This window comes from Falco rusticolus, chromosome 6 (assembly GCF_015220075.1).
Source record: "Falco rusticolus isolate bFalRus1 chromosome 6, bFalRus1.pri, whole genome shotgun sequence".
Taxonomy (NCBI): Eukaryota; Metazoa; Chordata; class Aves; order Falconiformes; family Falconidae; genus Falco; species Falco rusticolus.
The window spans coordinates 45,256,529-45,273,369 of record NC_051192.1 but is presented as its reverse complement, the minus strand read 5'-3'; the positions used below and the strand labels follow the sequence as shown (position 1 = coordinate 45,273,369).

Sequence of the window (16,841 nt, the reverse complement as noted above, 5' to 3'; positions counted from 1 at the left end):
AATCCTTGGGGGGAAAAGTCAACCAGCTCCAGATGTTGACATGGTTGACTGCAAGCACATGAAGTGCTGTGGATTTAACTCTTGCAGTCAGAGTGCTTTTTCTTTCTTTTTTTTTTTTTTTTTAACTCTCTGGCAACTGCAAGGGGAGAAACACATTTTCACTTCTAGAGACAGATGAGATGGTGGGAGCAGTTAAGTTGCACTGCCAGCGGTGTCTGTCAACCTACTAAAAGAGAAGAGTTATTTATTAATATCATTTTTAATAAGATGAGACAGAAATTCAATCATTCTGAAAATACTTATTTTCCAACATCTGATCAGTATACTTCTGATAAACCAGAAATAAATTCTTACCATAGAGTAAGCTACCTATGAAATTGTGAAATCAACCATTTTTCATTTCCTAAGACTGTCAATCTCATGTTTCTTTCAGAATAAAATAAAACATTGCAGTTATTAAAACAGAAGCAGCACCTTGATTCATTTAAAAATGTTGACTTGTATGTAAGCAGTTACAGTAGAATTTCAGCGTTCGTTCTTAGCCACAGTGGATTTAAATAGCAAAGTGGATCAGTTTTACGATATCACCTTTGATTTTTATTGCTGCCTCTGGATATATTTCTATTGTATTGTTTTCGTTGACTAGCATGTAGCTGGTGAAGTGCAGCCCTGCTCAAGACATACCGAAAGAAATTGTCTTCATAGTATTTTACTAGATTTTTTTTTTCCTGGTAGATATTTTGATGAAGATATCCTGTGTTTCTTAAAGATGCTTTCAAATTCAATGAATTCATTCAGAAAGTGCTAGTTGTCTTGCCAAAATACCTGTGGTAATGACATGTTACAGTACTCTGAACAACAATACATTGTGTAAATTACTTCCAAACCTTTCCAAGTGGAGTTACTCATGGTTTGCTTTGCATTGAGAAGTGCACTAACAATGTTTAGACACCAAGAATATAATTAATAAAAACATCATTAAAGAATCTGACTGCTAAATTTAAAGTTCAGCATGTACAATTGACTTCTTGAGTCTTCTGTTTCTCTAGTGCCCCACTGGATACAAAAACACGTTTTGGGGTGTATCTTGTGAAAGTATGACTTGGGTATATATTGACTGCAGGCTTGTCACACAACAGTGGCAGCCTCCTGGCAGCATGCAGGCAGATTTCCTGAATGGCAACTCTCTCCTCGAGTGCTGAGGAAGTGCATTGGAAATTGTTTAAAAGACTCTTCAGGGGTTTAAATGTGAAGGAAGCAGACAAAGTAGAGACTGGGGACAATGGCAGCAGGTCACTTAGCAGGTAATGGTTACATGATTTCTGTTGTGGAATTGAAGGGTTCGTAGACTAAGTCTGCATATACCCACTGTGTGCTATGAGGGAGCGATGGAAGTGTGAGGTGTGTAGCACAGTTGCAGCTTTTCAGACTGGTATTAAAAGCACATCTGCAGTCAGGCGATACTTCTGTTAGTTTTTCCTTTTGCAATTTATTCAGCGAAGTATTGCAAGGTAGCATGTTTGCTGGACTCACTAGGAAGACCTAATTACTGTCAGCCTGATTTGACAGGTTTGAAAGCTTATCACTATGTCTCTAAACTCTGTGTTCTCTGTTTTTTTGATTGTATTTCCTATCTTAATACATACACCGTATCTCCAGATTTTGTAATAGTTATTTGGCTCTTTTCACCTGCAAAGCATTTTACAGAGACATAGTCTTTATGTTAGGGTGTTATGAACATATTTTATAAATGGAATAAGCAAAAATCCTTTGATTGCCGATCATGAATATGAAGAGATACCTTTACATGCTATAGTCATGTATCTTATCTCTCACTTTGGAAATGGAATACCTCATTCACTCGCATTCTATATCATTCCCCTCTTTCAGTAATCCTGTTTACCTGTAAAACCTTGAAACTCCTCTTGAACACTAAGTTTGTATTCTAGGAATAAATAAAAAAAAGCAATGCAGCCTCAACTGCAGCTATAAACTCTTAATATTTTTAAAAGATCAAGATTTTCAAAACGGTACGCATGCGTTCCCGGGGAGCGTTTGCAAGAGGAACGAGGAACCCTTGGAGAGCTGTGTCTCTAGTTGCCTGGTGAGAGTCACAAGTGTCTGTTGACTTCTCCTCCACTCCTACTGCCTTCCTGCTTCTGGTCTTTCCCACTTAGACCCAGCATTCCCCACTGGCACTCAGCCCTGATTTTTGTTCTACCTTTATCTAAGCCATGTCAGATGGAGATAGAGATTTCCATGTGTCTAAGGGTAAGCACACTGGCATTAGTGCAGGACTGAGGGAGAACAGAAGGGAGACTCTATAGACTCTTTCCACCAGAAGTGTGAAGAGGCCTGGCTCATGAACAAATTTTTATTTAACATTAAATGATCAGTGTTTAATTTCATACCTGGTTCAGCCAGAAAAATTACTTCTAGTGTAGACAAACTGAAGAATATATCAAAGTACTTGTTACTAAATAACTATAAAATATGTACCTTAGTATTTGAAGAAATGCCTCTAACTTTGTGAATTCCCATTAAGCCATGATAACCTTTCTGTTAAATTACATACTTTGATGGAAATGACAAGGAATTTATTTCTGGACCTGGGAATAAATTAACACAGATACAAAACCAGTCCCTTGGCTTTATCCTTGTATAGTCTCAGCATACAACTACATAATGTTTGATTCATTAGTGTCCAAAAATACTAGTAAAATAAATCACATCAGTTTTTCTTTGGTAAGCATCTTAAAATAAAAAGTGAGTTCAGATGTGTTATTGCTGCTTCTAGCTGTGCTTACATCCTCAGTTCCTTTCCCTACCTTGCCACGGTCCAAAGTGTCCTCGCAGTGAGTTATTTTTGCTTGTGGAGTGTTCTGGTGTTTGCAAGAGGTGTATTACCAATGGAATAATAATCCTGGCTTCTTCAGGAAAATGTCCATTTCTTCTTACCCTGTTTCATCACAAATTACTCAGTTTGAATGTTTTTAAAGTGTTCAGGGAATTAGGATGTTACCAGAGGTCAGACTTTTAAGTGAATTAGGAGGTACCAACTGAAGTAAATAATTTTAAACTGTTAGATAAAGGAAAACCAAAAAGCTTTCCTAATGTCAACTGAGAAACAACAGCCACTAGGCTGCTGCTAGTGAATATAAACGTAATTTGCCCTCCACATAGCTATTAGAAGCCAGAATACTTGTAGATTTAATTTTGTTTTAGTCTTACCTAGACCGCGTTGTCTATGTGCTTAGGAAGATGCAGTTCTTTTCGCAGGGGATGTAGGCAAGCAGAATCGAGGAAGCATCTAGGCTGGGAGGGACCTCTAGAGAGCAGGTGGTCCGGCCCCTGCACAAAGCAAGGCCAAATGCAGAGTTAGATCAACTTAAAGATGGAACAAATAAAAGCTAAATCACTTTGGGGAATTCAGTGATGCATTTGTACTTTTGAAAGTTGCCTCCTGCATGCCTTTAGGCATTGAAGTAACATATGTACAACTTAAAAGAAAGGGGCCATGCCTCCTCCCAGGATGTTGCTGTTTAACATTAATTATTCTTTCTTTTATTTTGTCATCTTAGCATTCTAACATTTGGTCAGAGAGGAGTGTGCTCCCTCATGGCCTCGCACTTTCACCTGTTCCACAAAACCAAGGCTCAGGAACAATGTTTAAACGGAAACCCTGGCAGTATCAATGCCCAAGAATCTTTTGGTATCGTGAAGATGCTATAGATTTTATCTTCACATGTTGCGCTGTTCATCACACAGTTACTACTATTATTAAAATTCTCCTTATAGGCAACAGCAGTTTTACCTGCTCGTTTTTTGTGTTTGAATGGCAGAACTTCAGAGGCTTGATATCCTTGTTCCTTTCCACCTTTTCGTTGCTACGGCCCACTTACTTGGGCCGTAGGGTGCTTGTGATTTTGTGCTCCAAGATGGATGTGTGCTGGCTTCTTAACTGCTGCATTTCAGGGGGTTTAATTTAAATGCCAGCCTGTGAACTTAGGCAGCTCATGGCCAGAGGGAGTGATAATACTTAAATTGTCTCACCAGGACTGAGATGGTGGTTGCCAGTGTCCTGAGGAAAAGCTCAAATGGTGCTCAAGAGACAGTGCAAACACAGACTTGTGAGCAGCGGAGGGTATGATTTTACCTGCTTGCGTAGTAACAACCTCATTCATTTTAAGCGAGCTGGAGTTGCTGTAGATGAGCTTTCTGTGTGGCATTAGTGATGTGATGTATGAGAGAATTCCAAGATTCGTGATCTTTAAAACAAGTATGTTGTAATGTAACTGTGTGGGGAGTTACAAATTTTCAGAAAACTGGGAAATTTCCCTTGGGCATTTTCAAATCTTAGTATTTTGGGGGGACAAAGCTGTAAAATGAGCTTTTCTTTTCTTGTAATCATTTTAGGTCAACACAATTTTTTATTGTTTGTTTCCTTTTCTCTCAGAGGTCTCTCCCTGTGTGGAAGGGGTACTGAGCTTTGCTTCAGGAATAATTACATATATTGTACTGTATATTCTTTGAGTAATGACGGGAAATAAACTTTGGAAAGACTCATACAATGATACAAGGAAGGAAAGGAATTATAGTAATCTTCGAACAAAAACTAGTTCTTAAAAAAGTTAATAGCACATAGAAGAGGCACACAGATAATAGAACAAGTATATTTAGGGAAGTTTGGTAAAAACGAAAAAAGATTGAAAGGTATAATATAGCATTAAATTGAGAAGGAAACTAACTGAGTTTTTGGTTTTGTTGTTTAAACAGTTGGACAAACAGAACATTCTAGTTTAACTTTGAAGGAAGACACTGAAACTATGGAGACAAGTCCATCTGACTCGAGCACCAAGGACGGTGTAGACGCTGAGAAAGAGGATGCTCATACAATTAAACAGTTGCCGTCTTTGGAAGAAGATGCAGAAGACCACACATCTGAGCCACAGTCTTATGATCTGGGTTTTAAAAAGGTTTTTAAATTTGTTGGTTTCAGATTTACAGTGAAGAAGGAAAAGACAGGAAAATCAGAACCAGTTCAACTGCTTACTGTAAAAAAGGAAACACAAGTCCCTGAAGGAGCTGATGATCAAAAAGAAGTCAGCTCAGAAGAAACAGCGATGCCTGAGGATGCGCACTCTGCAGAAGACAACACCAAAGACACACTGAAAAATGAAAAACCAGAAGATGAATCTCCTAAAACACCAGAGGCGAATGAGGTTTGTTCTCAGTCAGCTGCCTTAGTCACTGATACTGCATCGCCATTAAGAAAATTTTTTACTCAAGGATGGACTGGATTTAGAAAAAAGAAGAGTTTTAGGAAGCCTAAAGAAGATGAACTACAGTCTCCTACGAAAGAAGAGGAGCAAGAAAAAGAGGGACCAACATTAACAACTGAAACCAGTGAAAAGGAAGGGAAACCTGAGTTCGAGAAGCACGGTGAAGAGAGGAATGTGACAGCAGTAACTATTGAAGCGCATGAGGAGCAAGCTGAAGGAGAAGAGCAAGAGTCAAAAAAGACTGTGGCAGCCACAGGAGTCGAAGCAAGTGAGAAGGAAGGGCTAATCAGGCATGGTGAGCAGGGACAAAAAGAGGATGTAGCAGTAGCAGTTGTTAAAGAAGGTGCTAAGGAGAAAAAAGCTGAAGAGGATGATCAAGAAAGGAAACTTGTGGAAATCCCAGAAGATCTTGGTAAAAAGGAAGAAAAAGCTGAAGAAGGAGAGAAAGAAAGTGAGGTGACAGAGAAACCACCAAAACCAAGGTCAGTGGTACCGGTTGTCACTGACAGTGTGAATGGAGAACTGAAAACATCCTCAGAAGTCCTGCCTGTGGAAGAAAAACTGGAGTCAATGGAAAAGTGTGAAATAGATGACGGAGCTGAAATATCCTCTGAAGAGAAACTCAAAGCAGGATCTTTGGCAGTTGAAATTTCTAGTGAACAGCTTAAAAAGTCTGAAGGAAGAGAAGGAAAGGAACCTGCCCCACTGGGGAAAGAAACACTTGATGGAAAAACAGAGGAAACAGAATTGAAAATGTCACCCACAGCAGACATCACACAAGGAGACGCTCTGGATAGAACCACAGAGAAGAAAGAAAGCAAAGCAGATGAGACAAAACTGACTCTGAGTGCTCCTGGGTTGAAGTCCTTTTCTACCTCTGAACATTCAGTTGACACAGAGGATGATCAACAGTCCATCAGACCCACTGATGAAAGACCACAGGGAAAAACTGGCATAGTTACAACTGATACTATCAAACCAGATGAAATAACCACAGAAATAACTCCTGAAGAGGCAGCTGGAAAGAGGTCTCCGGAAGCTATCATAAATGAAGCTGAACTGCTCTCTTCTCAGGAAAAAACTAAACTACAAGGCAGCCCTTTAAAGAACTCTTCACGGGTACCGGATTAAAAAAAACTGTCTGGAAAGAAGCATAAAGGCAAAAGGGAAGAATCTAAGTTAGGGGAACAGGGTGAACCAATTCAGCAGTTATCAGATTCCCCAGATAGCCCAGAGGAACAGAAGGGGGAGAGTTCTGCTTCTTCTCCTGAAGAGATGAATGAAATTCCTTCTTTGGAAAAATCTGTAGATGGAATGCAGGTCACTGAAAATGAAGATGCTGCAATTTCAGATATGGAGCGGAAAAGAGAAAGTGTTACACCCTGGGCATCATTTAAAAAGATGGTGACTCCCAAAAAACGTGTCAGAAGACCTTCTGAAAGCGATAAAGAAGAAGAAATTGATAAGACAAAGAGTGTTTCAGTGTCTGCAACTGAAAACATTGTTGATGAAAATCAGGGAGAATTAAAAGAAAATGGCATGGACCAGAAACCAGAGAAAATCACAGAAGAGCCCAAAAGGAAGGTTGACACCTCTGTGTCCTGGGAAGCTTTTATATGTGTAGGTTCTTCAAAGAAAAGAGCCAGGAAATCATCATCATCTGATGAAGAAACTGAACATAAGCTTGGTCAAGAAAGCCAAAAAATAGAAGAGTCTGGACAGAGCAAAGAAACAGCAACAGATGCAATTCTTACTAGCTCTCAGGAAAGCGACCAAGGACAAGGGAATTCTTCCCCAGAACAGGCTGGAAGCCCATCTGAAGGTGAAGGTATTTCAACATGGGAATCATTTAAAAGGCTAGTCACTCCAAGAAGGAGATCCAAAACTAGAATGGAAGAGAGAACTGAAGACTCTGTTGTGGGATCTAGCCTGGAGCATTCAACATCGGATGGTGAGCCTGGAAAAGATGAATCATGGGTTCCATTTAGAAAATTAATGCCTGGGCGTAGGAAGAAAAAGTCAGATGGAAAGCCAGAACCAACTCATCTTAGACAAGCAAGAGAAGACATGGCAGAAACAACAGAAGAAGATTCAGATATTCCAGCTGTTGTTCCTTTATCTGAATATGAAGCAGCAGAGCAGGAGAAAATTGAAGCCCAGCAAGTGAAAGATGCTGAAGCAATGAAAGAACAAATCTCAGAGAAAGAGGGAACAGAAAAATTAGAGGAGACCCTAAGAACTGAGCAAGCACATGAAGGGCTTGTACATGCAGTTACTGTTACCGTTGTGGAAGGGGAAAGGGCAGTTACCAGTATTGAAGAAAGGTCACCGTCTTGGATATCTGCTGCTCTGACAGAGTGCATTGAGCAGGCAAAAGAAGAGGAAGAGAAAGAAACTGAGAAAACATTTGAATCTGATGTTATTGTGGAAGAAGCAGAGGTAGCTGCTAAGACAGTGCCAGAGACAAGAAAGGGTATAAGTGATGACACCACAGCAAGTGAGCTAGAGCTAACCTCAGAAGCAGTGACAGCTCTGGAGACAGCAGAAGCTTCTTGCACTGAAGAAACAATGGAAGTGTCCCTTGCTGAGGAGACCACTGAGATGGTTTCTGCTGTTTCACAGTTGTTAGAAACCCCTGATACTACAGAGGAAGTTACACCTGTACAAGAAGTAGAGGCCACCGAACAAAATTTGAAAGAATTGGACAAACGGACACAAAAAGTTCTTCATGAAGTTGCTGAAAGAGTAAAGTCAGCAGATGTAGCACAGCTGGTTAGTGAAAGAACCGTGACAGCAGCTACAACTACAACAGTACAAGGAACTGAGTCGGAAGTGAAAGATGATGCTACAGATGGCAACATTGTAGGCCAGGAAACTGTTTTGCTTGAACAGTCCTTGGAAAAAGGAGAACACAAGGAGGATGGCCTCCAGCCCCAGGGAAGTGCAGAGAGCATTCAGAGAATGCTGATTCTACACGAAGGTTCAGAGAGAAGTGAAGTATCTGTTGCAATTAAAGAAGGCAAAGGATATGAAAATGTAGATGTATTGAGAGATGAAAAACAGCAGCAGGCATGTGAAGGAGCAGTTGTAGAAGACCGTGAAGAAATATCTGAAGGGCAGAGGACAGCAGAGGAATCTTCATCACATGACGGAGTGTTTCACAGCATCAAAGCGGTTGCTCCCAACGAAGAGCTGTTTGCAAAGCAGGAGCCTTCAGAAGAAGAGAAACTGCCTGTAGCAGAGTTGACAGTAGAGGAGACAAGAGATGAATGTACTCCAGAAGTACAGACTGCAGTAAGTATTTTATATAACACAAATACTGAGTTGTCAAAGAAAAAAATCAGCAAGTGTCAGTTACTATACCTAATTTAGAACGAGGTTGTGGCAATATTACTGTCAAGGACTTTCCTTGTGCAGCTAGAGGCAACCAAAGCTCATTTCCAATGAGATACGCTCACACAGATGTCCAGAAGCAGCAGCCACAGAGGTTTGTGTGCAGAGTGTGGTGAAGGTGATTCCTACAGAAACAGGGTGGGAGATGATGTGCCTGGATCCCAAGGTGCTGAAACAACTGCTGTTAGGGGTCCTGCACAGCGCAATGTGACTGAAGATATTAAATGAACACCTGAGATACATATGTGATCCATATGGTACCATACATAGTGGATGGTATCTTCACTCATAGACAGAGATACGATTTTAGCTGAGGTACCTCTGCAAAGTGAGGAAATGAAATGACACTACGATCTCCGGCTTTAAAGGTGCAGGAGTTATTGTGGCTAATGTGTTCCTGCCTTCTTCCCTACCTCCCCACCATCTTCCTGGCTTAGTCTTTGTTTCAAGTGTTGTTGGCTGTCCCTTGATTTAGGCTGCCCTTTGTTTAACGAGCTGTGTGTCCTGAGACAAGGTCTTGGTCACCCTGGGTCACACCTGGGGTCTTGGTCACCCACTAATCTCAGTGTCATCACCTCATGCTCTTCCCATAGCCTTCCTCCTTGTGGTCATTTCTTCAGGTGCTTTTTCACCCAGAACATTCCTGGTCACTCCTTGCTTGTACCCGTTTTCACAGGTCTGTTGCTATTCTCTGCAGGTACTAGACAAGACAGAGGATGAAACCTCTTTGTTGGAGCTTACAGCTGAAAAGCCTGTGCAGCTTGAAGGAGAGGGCAGAACACTCACTGTGGGACCAGAGTGCACAGAACCAGTTGTCACTGCAGTCCCTCTTAAAGCCGAAAGACAAGATGAAATTCCTGACTTGGACTCAGAAAAGCAAGCTTCTACTGAAGGAGTTCCTTGCAGGGAACCTGCCCAGAGAAAGGAAGAGGACGGTGATGCTGTGCCCCTTGAAGTGAAGAGCACAGAAGTCACTGTTACTGAAGTTCCACTGCAGGACGAGGTAAAAACCTCTGCCCTTCCTTCAGAAGCAATTGGCTCAGAAGCAGCTGTAGATGCTGAGCAGAGTGTGCGGGAGGGGACTGGCAGGCACATTACAGCAAAAGATTCTGCATCCACCCTAGAGCCACAACATGGAGAAGGAACAACTGAAACCCCCTCCCAGAGTGATGAAACCAGAGGTGGCAAAATCGAAGATGCGATGCTCAAAACTGAAACACACTTAGAGAGCCATACCACTGTCACCGAGGCTCCCATGCAGATTGAAGCAGACAGTGTATCTAATTTAGCATCAATATGCTCAGATATCACTGAAAATGGAAGCACTGTCCTCACTGACCTGAGTCCTAAGAAATGTGAAATACCAAGCAGCTTAGCTGAAGAAGAGACTGTGGAAAAAGAAGAACTTGTGGAAACCTCAAACTGTCAAGACTTTCAAAAAGAAGATAACAAAAATGAGCAATCCACGGAAAGAGCCAAAGAAGCATTTGAATCTGGAAAATGGGAAGTTGTGGGAGGTGATGAATGTTCAACTGCTGTCCAGCAAGAAGTTTTGAGCATGCAAGAGAAACTCTCTGACTCAGCCTTCCTACAAGCTGAAAGGTTGGAGGCTCTGAAAGTGTTTGTGCCAGTAGCAGCTGCAGCAGTTGAAGAGCATGTCATGGCAGAAACTGTAATGCCTGATACAACAGCCAACACTGTACAGCCCTCAGCAACCACACCAGAGCAGATGGCTTCTGAAGGGGTCCCAGTTACTACTGTTGACTATTCAGGCTGCAGGACTGCAGAGCTCGGTAGTGCAGAAGCACCTGAGCCTCAGGTAACTCCTGATTCCATGAATGGAATATCAGAGGAGCAAGAGGGGCCCCAGAGTACAGGGCAACCTGAACAAAATGGTATTGCTCTAAGTGACGGCCTGTCTCTCACTCACACGGAATTTGAGGGTGTTGTTCAGTCTGTGAGTATAGAGTCCCAGAGTACGAGGATTGTATTGACTGCCATCCAGACAGCTGTTCACAAACTTGCAGAAACGGAAGAGTCAGCTGCCTTTGAGTCAGAGCAGTGCATTAAGTCCATAGGGAAAAGCCCATCAGATACAAATATGCCTGAACTTCTGGAACATGTGCAGGTGGATCAACTTCCAGTAAAAGAGGAAGAGATAAGGAGTAAAGAAAAAGAGCTCCAGCAATCAGGAGTAGTGAAAACCGCTACCTTAACAGAATCTGCAGAAATTCATGCAACTGTAGGAAAAACAAAAGACATGTTGTTAACTTCAGAGATGCTGAAAGGTGGACAAACTCAGAATTCTTTAACAATTGAAACTAGCCCTGAAGATGTTTCAAGGGAAAGTGTGACGCTTCAGAAATCAGCACTAGAACTAAGTACTTCAGAAGATTCCGCCAAAGACCCACTAGATATACACCCACCAAAATTAAGGGAAAAAGAGGTTGGGCAGATTATGGAAGTCCCAGACCAACATACAGGTCAGAAAACATGCAGAGAAAGTGAGGAAGAACAGCATCGCTCACCAGTGGAAGATGGGAAACCACAGACATGGGAGGGTGATAGTTGCCAAGAAGGAACACCTTGTGATAGTCCACAAAGTCAAAACTCAGTGGCTACTGACACTTTGAATGTAAGTAGCATTTTTAGCCAGTAGTTTCTTTTTCCAAAATAGTGTTGGGGGTCTCTAAAACGGTTGTCTCTCTTATTTATGTTGGGTGTGTTTTTTTAAATCCGGGTGAAAGGCAACTGCTCCCCAGTTTAACTACCAGGCCACAGATTCTACCACCTCCCCATCTCATTCTACTGCCTCTGTTTGGCTACTCAACACCTTGTTTCTTTTCTGTATAGCTGCCGTCACTTTAATGGCCTTTGGCTTGGCCTGTAGTTTAGGGTGATATTTCTGTAAGGTAGAAAATGTGGTTTCCAGTTTTCCTAGATACACACTCATATGGCACATTTAATGTATGGGATTTAATCCACAAACATGCTTCCTCTTTAACAAAGCCTAGGGGATGTGAGTGTGCCTTCCATGGTAAACCTGGAGTGCCTCATGTGCTGAAGCTCTTTGCACTTCAGTGAAATCTGAATCAGTAATGATAGGTACAGTCTTTCCCTAGGATATTTACTGCACTTGCTTCACTAAGTCATGAGACCTCTGAGAACTGCTTAGGAAAATGAGATATTCTTGGGAGATTAAGTTGTCATTAAGAAGGCTTTTTTACTGTTGTCTTTCTTTCAGATGTGCTAAGCATCCATGTGGCATTTGGAGAGATGCCAGTCCTAGAGAACAACTGACAATCCTGCAACAGAACCAGGAGCTTTATTCACTACCCTTTATTCTCGGATGTTAACGTCTGCTCCTTTGAAGACCTCACCTTCGTCGTCATTTCTATTAAAAAAGCAATGCCTTTAATGTTGACTGTAGCCACACTTGTGTTCCATTCAAAGGTCATTTGTCTCTGTCAGAAACGTACCATTTAGATTGGAGATGCACAACTGAGATCACTAAACTTTGTGCCACAGTTATTACTGTCCCCTCACTTAACACATGTTCTGTCTGTCCCATCTTCTTCAATTCCTTCACTTATCCCTGAATCCCCCTCCCTTCTTTCTGCAGTCTCCCTTACCCCCTACATCTTCCGTAGCTGCCTTGATTTGACCTACGAGTGGCCATAGATGCTGCTCGACTTGTGTGTGAGGGGGAAGAGGAGGGCTGACTGATGAGAACACATGAGACTTCTGGCTGAGTAGCAGATGTGTCTTTATCAAACAGCAGGAACTGGATCATGCACAAATTCTTGAGCAAGATGCTTGAGATTGCTGCCTTTCAGTTTATTCAGGTATCTCTATCCATCCTTCGGTTATATTTGTGCAGGCCTGATTTAGTGAGAAATTACTTCTACCGTGTATCTTGAAAGGAGATTGAAAATACCCTTCTGTTGTTCCAGACTTCAGGTCTCAGGACTGGACTGTAATGTGTTGAATATTTATATGTATGTCTTAAACCCAGTTCTGATTTTAACGTAGAGCTATGATACTTCTGTACTATTTAGGCATACCCTTAAATGAATTTTGTAGAGTAGCCTGGAGAGGAAATTGATACCATTGGAGCGGAAATTGATAACATGTAGTTTCCTATTTATTGTTCCAGGTTTTTTCCCTTGTAAAATCTCTCAAAAACTTGGCTGTCTTGCTTTGAATATTTATATGTATATCCTAAACCCGGTTCTGATTTTAATGTAGAACTATGGTATTTCTAAAGACAAAAGGAGAACCCTGACCTGTCAGATCCACCAGTCGCTTCTACTGGCAGTCCTCCCTAGTTTCTAAGAACCCTCCAGAGTTACCATTTCCCTGTCATCTTGCTTATGTACCACAACCCTCATATCACATCCCTCTCATTCCAGGGTCTGCTCATTTCTTGTCACGGTCCCGTCCAACACCAAGCCTTTCCCCACACCTATAACATCTAACGTTCTTCCTGCATACAAGCATTCCTTTCCCAACCCCTGCCTGAATCTCTTTCCCAACACAGCATTTTCTGAAATCTTCCCTGCTATCAATTCCTCGTCTTGGCTGAGCGGGGAGTAGGAAGGAGGGTAGGGGCTTGGTGATGAATTCTGCCTTGAGTTGCAAAAAGCTGATGAGACCTTTGGGATGCTGAGATCTTAAAAACCTTCATGTGAGGTGGGTGGGACTGACAACAGCTGTAGACTAGAATGAGCAGGGTGATTTAAAGATGGAAAGAAGCCCCCAGACTCAGAGTCCTGGGATCTATGTCCCCAACAGGAGTTGGTTCTCTCTTTTGTTGTTTACATTAAAATCAAACACGGGGTACAAGTCAGTACTTTCAGCTCTGATTTCTAAAGTGAAGGTTACAGATCGCACTTTGTGAAACTGATGCCCATCAAGTTGAACAATAGCTCACTATCCTACCTGTATAGTAATTTATTTTAAAATCAACTTTTAGTGTACAAATGCTCTTGTTATGGCAGGTGCTTGCCTCTCTTCAAGGCTGCACATACAGCAAGCAATGTGACTGATTGCACTGGTGTGATTGCACCATCTGGTGCTGCCCTGCGTGGAAGCATCAAAAGATTTCCTTACCTCAGAGCAAAATTATATAAATATTTAAAGCTGAACAATGTGGTTTTAAACAATCCAGTCTATCTCTGTCCATTGTTAGTGGTAACTTTCCCCCTTAGCTTTGGGCAATTCCAACAACCTTGGTTGGTTTCCACAGGTTTAAGTTGGCTTGCAAGTTAATCATGCTCTTAGTAACACCTCACAAGTGCAAACTTGGCTGAATTTGTACAAATTATATACCTATGTACGTTAAGCCATATTGCAATAACTGCAGCAGGTAAAACAAAATCAACAATAGCATGACCTGTGTAATCCTGATTCTTATGTTTGTAGCTCCAAAGCTGTTAATAATATGTAAAGTTAATTCTTGTCTGAACCTCATTTAAATAAAGCTAGCTTTACCACAATGTAAATTGTCTGTTGGTAGTAATTGGACAGGCGAGTGCTTTAACTTGCCTGTTTTCTCCATTAATCCAGGGCCTAGGTAAGTAATGCAACAAAACAACTATACAATACAAAAGCTTCTTATAACTGACAGCTAAATAAATACTGCACCTGAAGCCACGCTAATGGTGCAAGGAGCATGCCTCCATCGTAGAGATACTACTTTGTTCCAGCATATTGCTTTGGCCTTTGAAACTCTCATTTGAGACTGTGACTTCTGGCTTATGCTTAAAAGCTTGAAGCTTTCTCTAATCCAATGTACTGGGTTACCAAATTTGATTTTGTGTTTTTAAGGTAGATTTTCATTGATTAAATAAAATACAACTGCAAATTTGTTCTACTGTGTGTATGTCGTGGTTTTTTTCAGCTTGCTTAGCGTAAATTGCTTTCTGATGCTTGCTTCATCTTCAGAGTTAGATTTGCTCCTGACAATTAATTTGTTTTGACTGACGTTCAGCTTTTGAGGAGAATTGAAGGAACTAGTTGCAGAATTAAACTGTGATTTGCTTGTTAAGTTTCTATAAAATATGCATCCTTTAAAAGTAATAAGAATAAGGTACTTCAGAAGACTGTGAAGAAAAAAACCAACCTCAATTAAATTCAAGATAGGTAACAGTATTCAGTGAGCCAGAATGAAAAATTAGTAAATCGTATGCCTTGCCAGTGTAACTGAAGTATTAAAAAAACCCAACAAAGCAACAATATGCAACATCCACCAAAAGTTTGGCATAGATTTTGGTAGCAGATTAAGGACCTTAGGCCCATAACTGGTATCTTCTAGGCTCCCCCCCTGCTGCTTAGCTGGGCACCAGCTAACTGCAGCTAACACCAAAAATCCGGAGATGCTTGTGGTTTATGTTCACAGACCTTGGACTTCAGACAGGAAATTTTTCCAGCCATCTATGTTCTATGGCTAAGGATGTTTAGCAGCGTTTGTATCTCAAAAGACATGTGTAGATGCGTACCTGAACTCATTTTGTAAAGCTACATGTTTACCTTCCTGTCTTGGCTAAGATGCTAAACTTAGTACCTGCAAATACCTGCACTGGCCGCAGCAAACACAGGGATGCTGAAACACTGCAGGATGCCTGTCCCTCATCTTACTTTCCTATTGCATCAGGGGGCTTGTACTGCAGGCAAGGGATCTCACTGCCCAGCTCCGGCATCTGGAGGTACAGGTCAAACCAACTTCTCCTACCAGACTTTTTGTTCAAGCCACACAACGTCTGCCAGTCCTTTTGCAAAGTTTAAGCATTTATGCTATCCTGTTACCGATTAAAATGAAGTCCCTGAACAGGCATCAAAGTAGGAATTGTATCCCAGGGAGGTTTGTGTGCTGCTTTCTCTTTTGTAAGGCTGTTTTATTGGCAATAGCTCAAGCATCCTGCCTATTAGCTCAGGCTATGGAAGCGGATCTGGTGTTTCCATTCAGATCCAAAGCATATGCGAGGCAGCTGTGCTTGTTGAGGAACCTGCACAACTTGGATACAGCAAGTGCCTGGGGATGGGCAGGCGGCTTGCCAAAAGCACAGAGGATTCCTGAGATGGCTATGTCTGTGTGCTGAATGCTGGATGTTTGTCGGTCACACGGCCACATGGGAGGGGAGCAGGCCTGAAGAGGCTGATGGCCCTGCAAGGAAGGATATGGTTTGGAATGAGGAGCAATGTGGAGCAGAAGGCCAGCGGGATTGGCAGTACAGGGTTTGGAGTCCTGAATCTGGGGAAGTGGGTGAAATGTGGTAGAAGAGGGTGACTCTCAGCTCTGTGAACACTTTAAGGTGCTGCTAACAAGATGGAAGCTTAGCCACCACAATACTAGTATCTAATTTAGAGACGATGTCAATTCTAGTTGGACACTAGATTTAGTCTTTACAAAAGTAAGAATGAAAGATAAGGGTGCAGTAAAGGCCTGTATCTGTTCTGCTCCAACATCCTCTTCAAAAAATAATATCAACTCTTTAAAATAGGAAGAACAGTTTAAACGAGTGTCTGTATTCCTCCTTGAAAATTACATCTGCTTCCAGAACTTGAAAAACACATATAGCTCAGTCCTTAGTGCAAGGACTGATGATATGATGAAATGAGGGAAGCAGAAGTCCAATATGCCATGGGAGCTGCTTCCTGGGGATGGTCTCTATGTAAAGTCCTGAGGCAGCTTGACCCTGTCCTCATAAACTAGCCCACAGACATGTCTCTGTCCCTCCTGCAAAGGCACCAGACTAGAAAGAATAACCAGCAAGATGCCTTTTGCTCTAAGAGGATAGACAAGGGGGAATTGTAAAAACTGCCAGGCATTTATAAGCCAGCTGCTGTCCTGGAAGGCAGACAGCCCAAGAAGCCTTTGAGAGGCAGCCCAACAGCAATCCCTGCCTCCTCCCTGGTGCAACTGTCCCCTTGTCGTGGTCTTCTGTGGCCCCTCGGCCTTGCAGTGCTATGGCCTCCTCTGCCCTGCTTGAGCTGTCTGCCTCTCTGCTTAGTAAGCAGGTTCCTTGTGAACTTTTAAATTCATTTCTAGGAGATTTTCAGCAGACAGACCCAGGGTCAATGTGCCACAGCCAGCGGTGCCTGTCATTTCCCATTGAAACAGCTGTTATGAGGTAGAAAAACCTGACACACAACCACCTATACTAA

General features: G+C 41.9%; 1 protein-coding gene across 1 annotated transcript in view; it reads left to right on the top strand.

Moving 5' to 3' along the window:
* AKAP12 (A-kinase anchoring protein 12) overlaps positions 1-14,548 on the top strand; it is a 31,284-nt gene extending 16,736 nt beyond the window's left edge. Inside the window, 3 exon segments of the mRNA XM_037390911.1 lie at positions 4,777-8,576; positions 9,373-11,310; positions 11,920-14,548. Coding sequence (XP_037246808.1) covers positions 4,777-8,576; positions 9,373-11,310; positions 11,920-11,928 — 5,747 coding nt within the window. The 3' untranslated portion in view covers positions 11,929-14,548.
* The last annotated feature ends 2,293 nt before the right edge of the window (positions 14,549-16,841 follow it).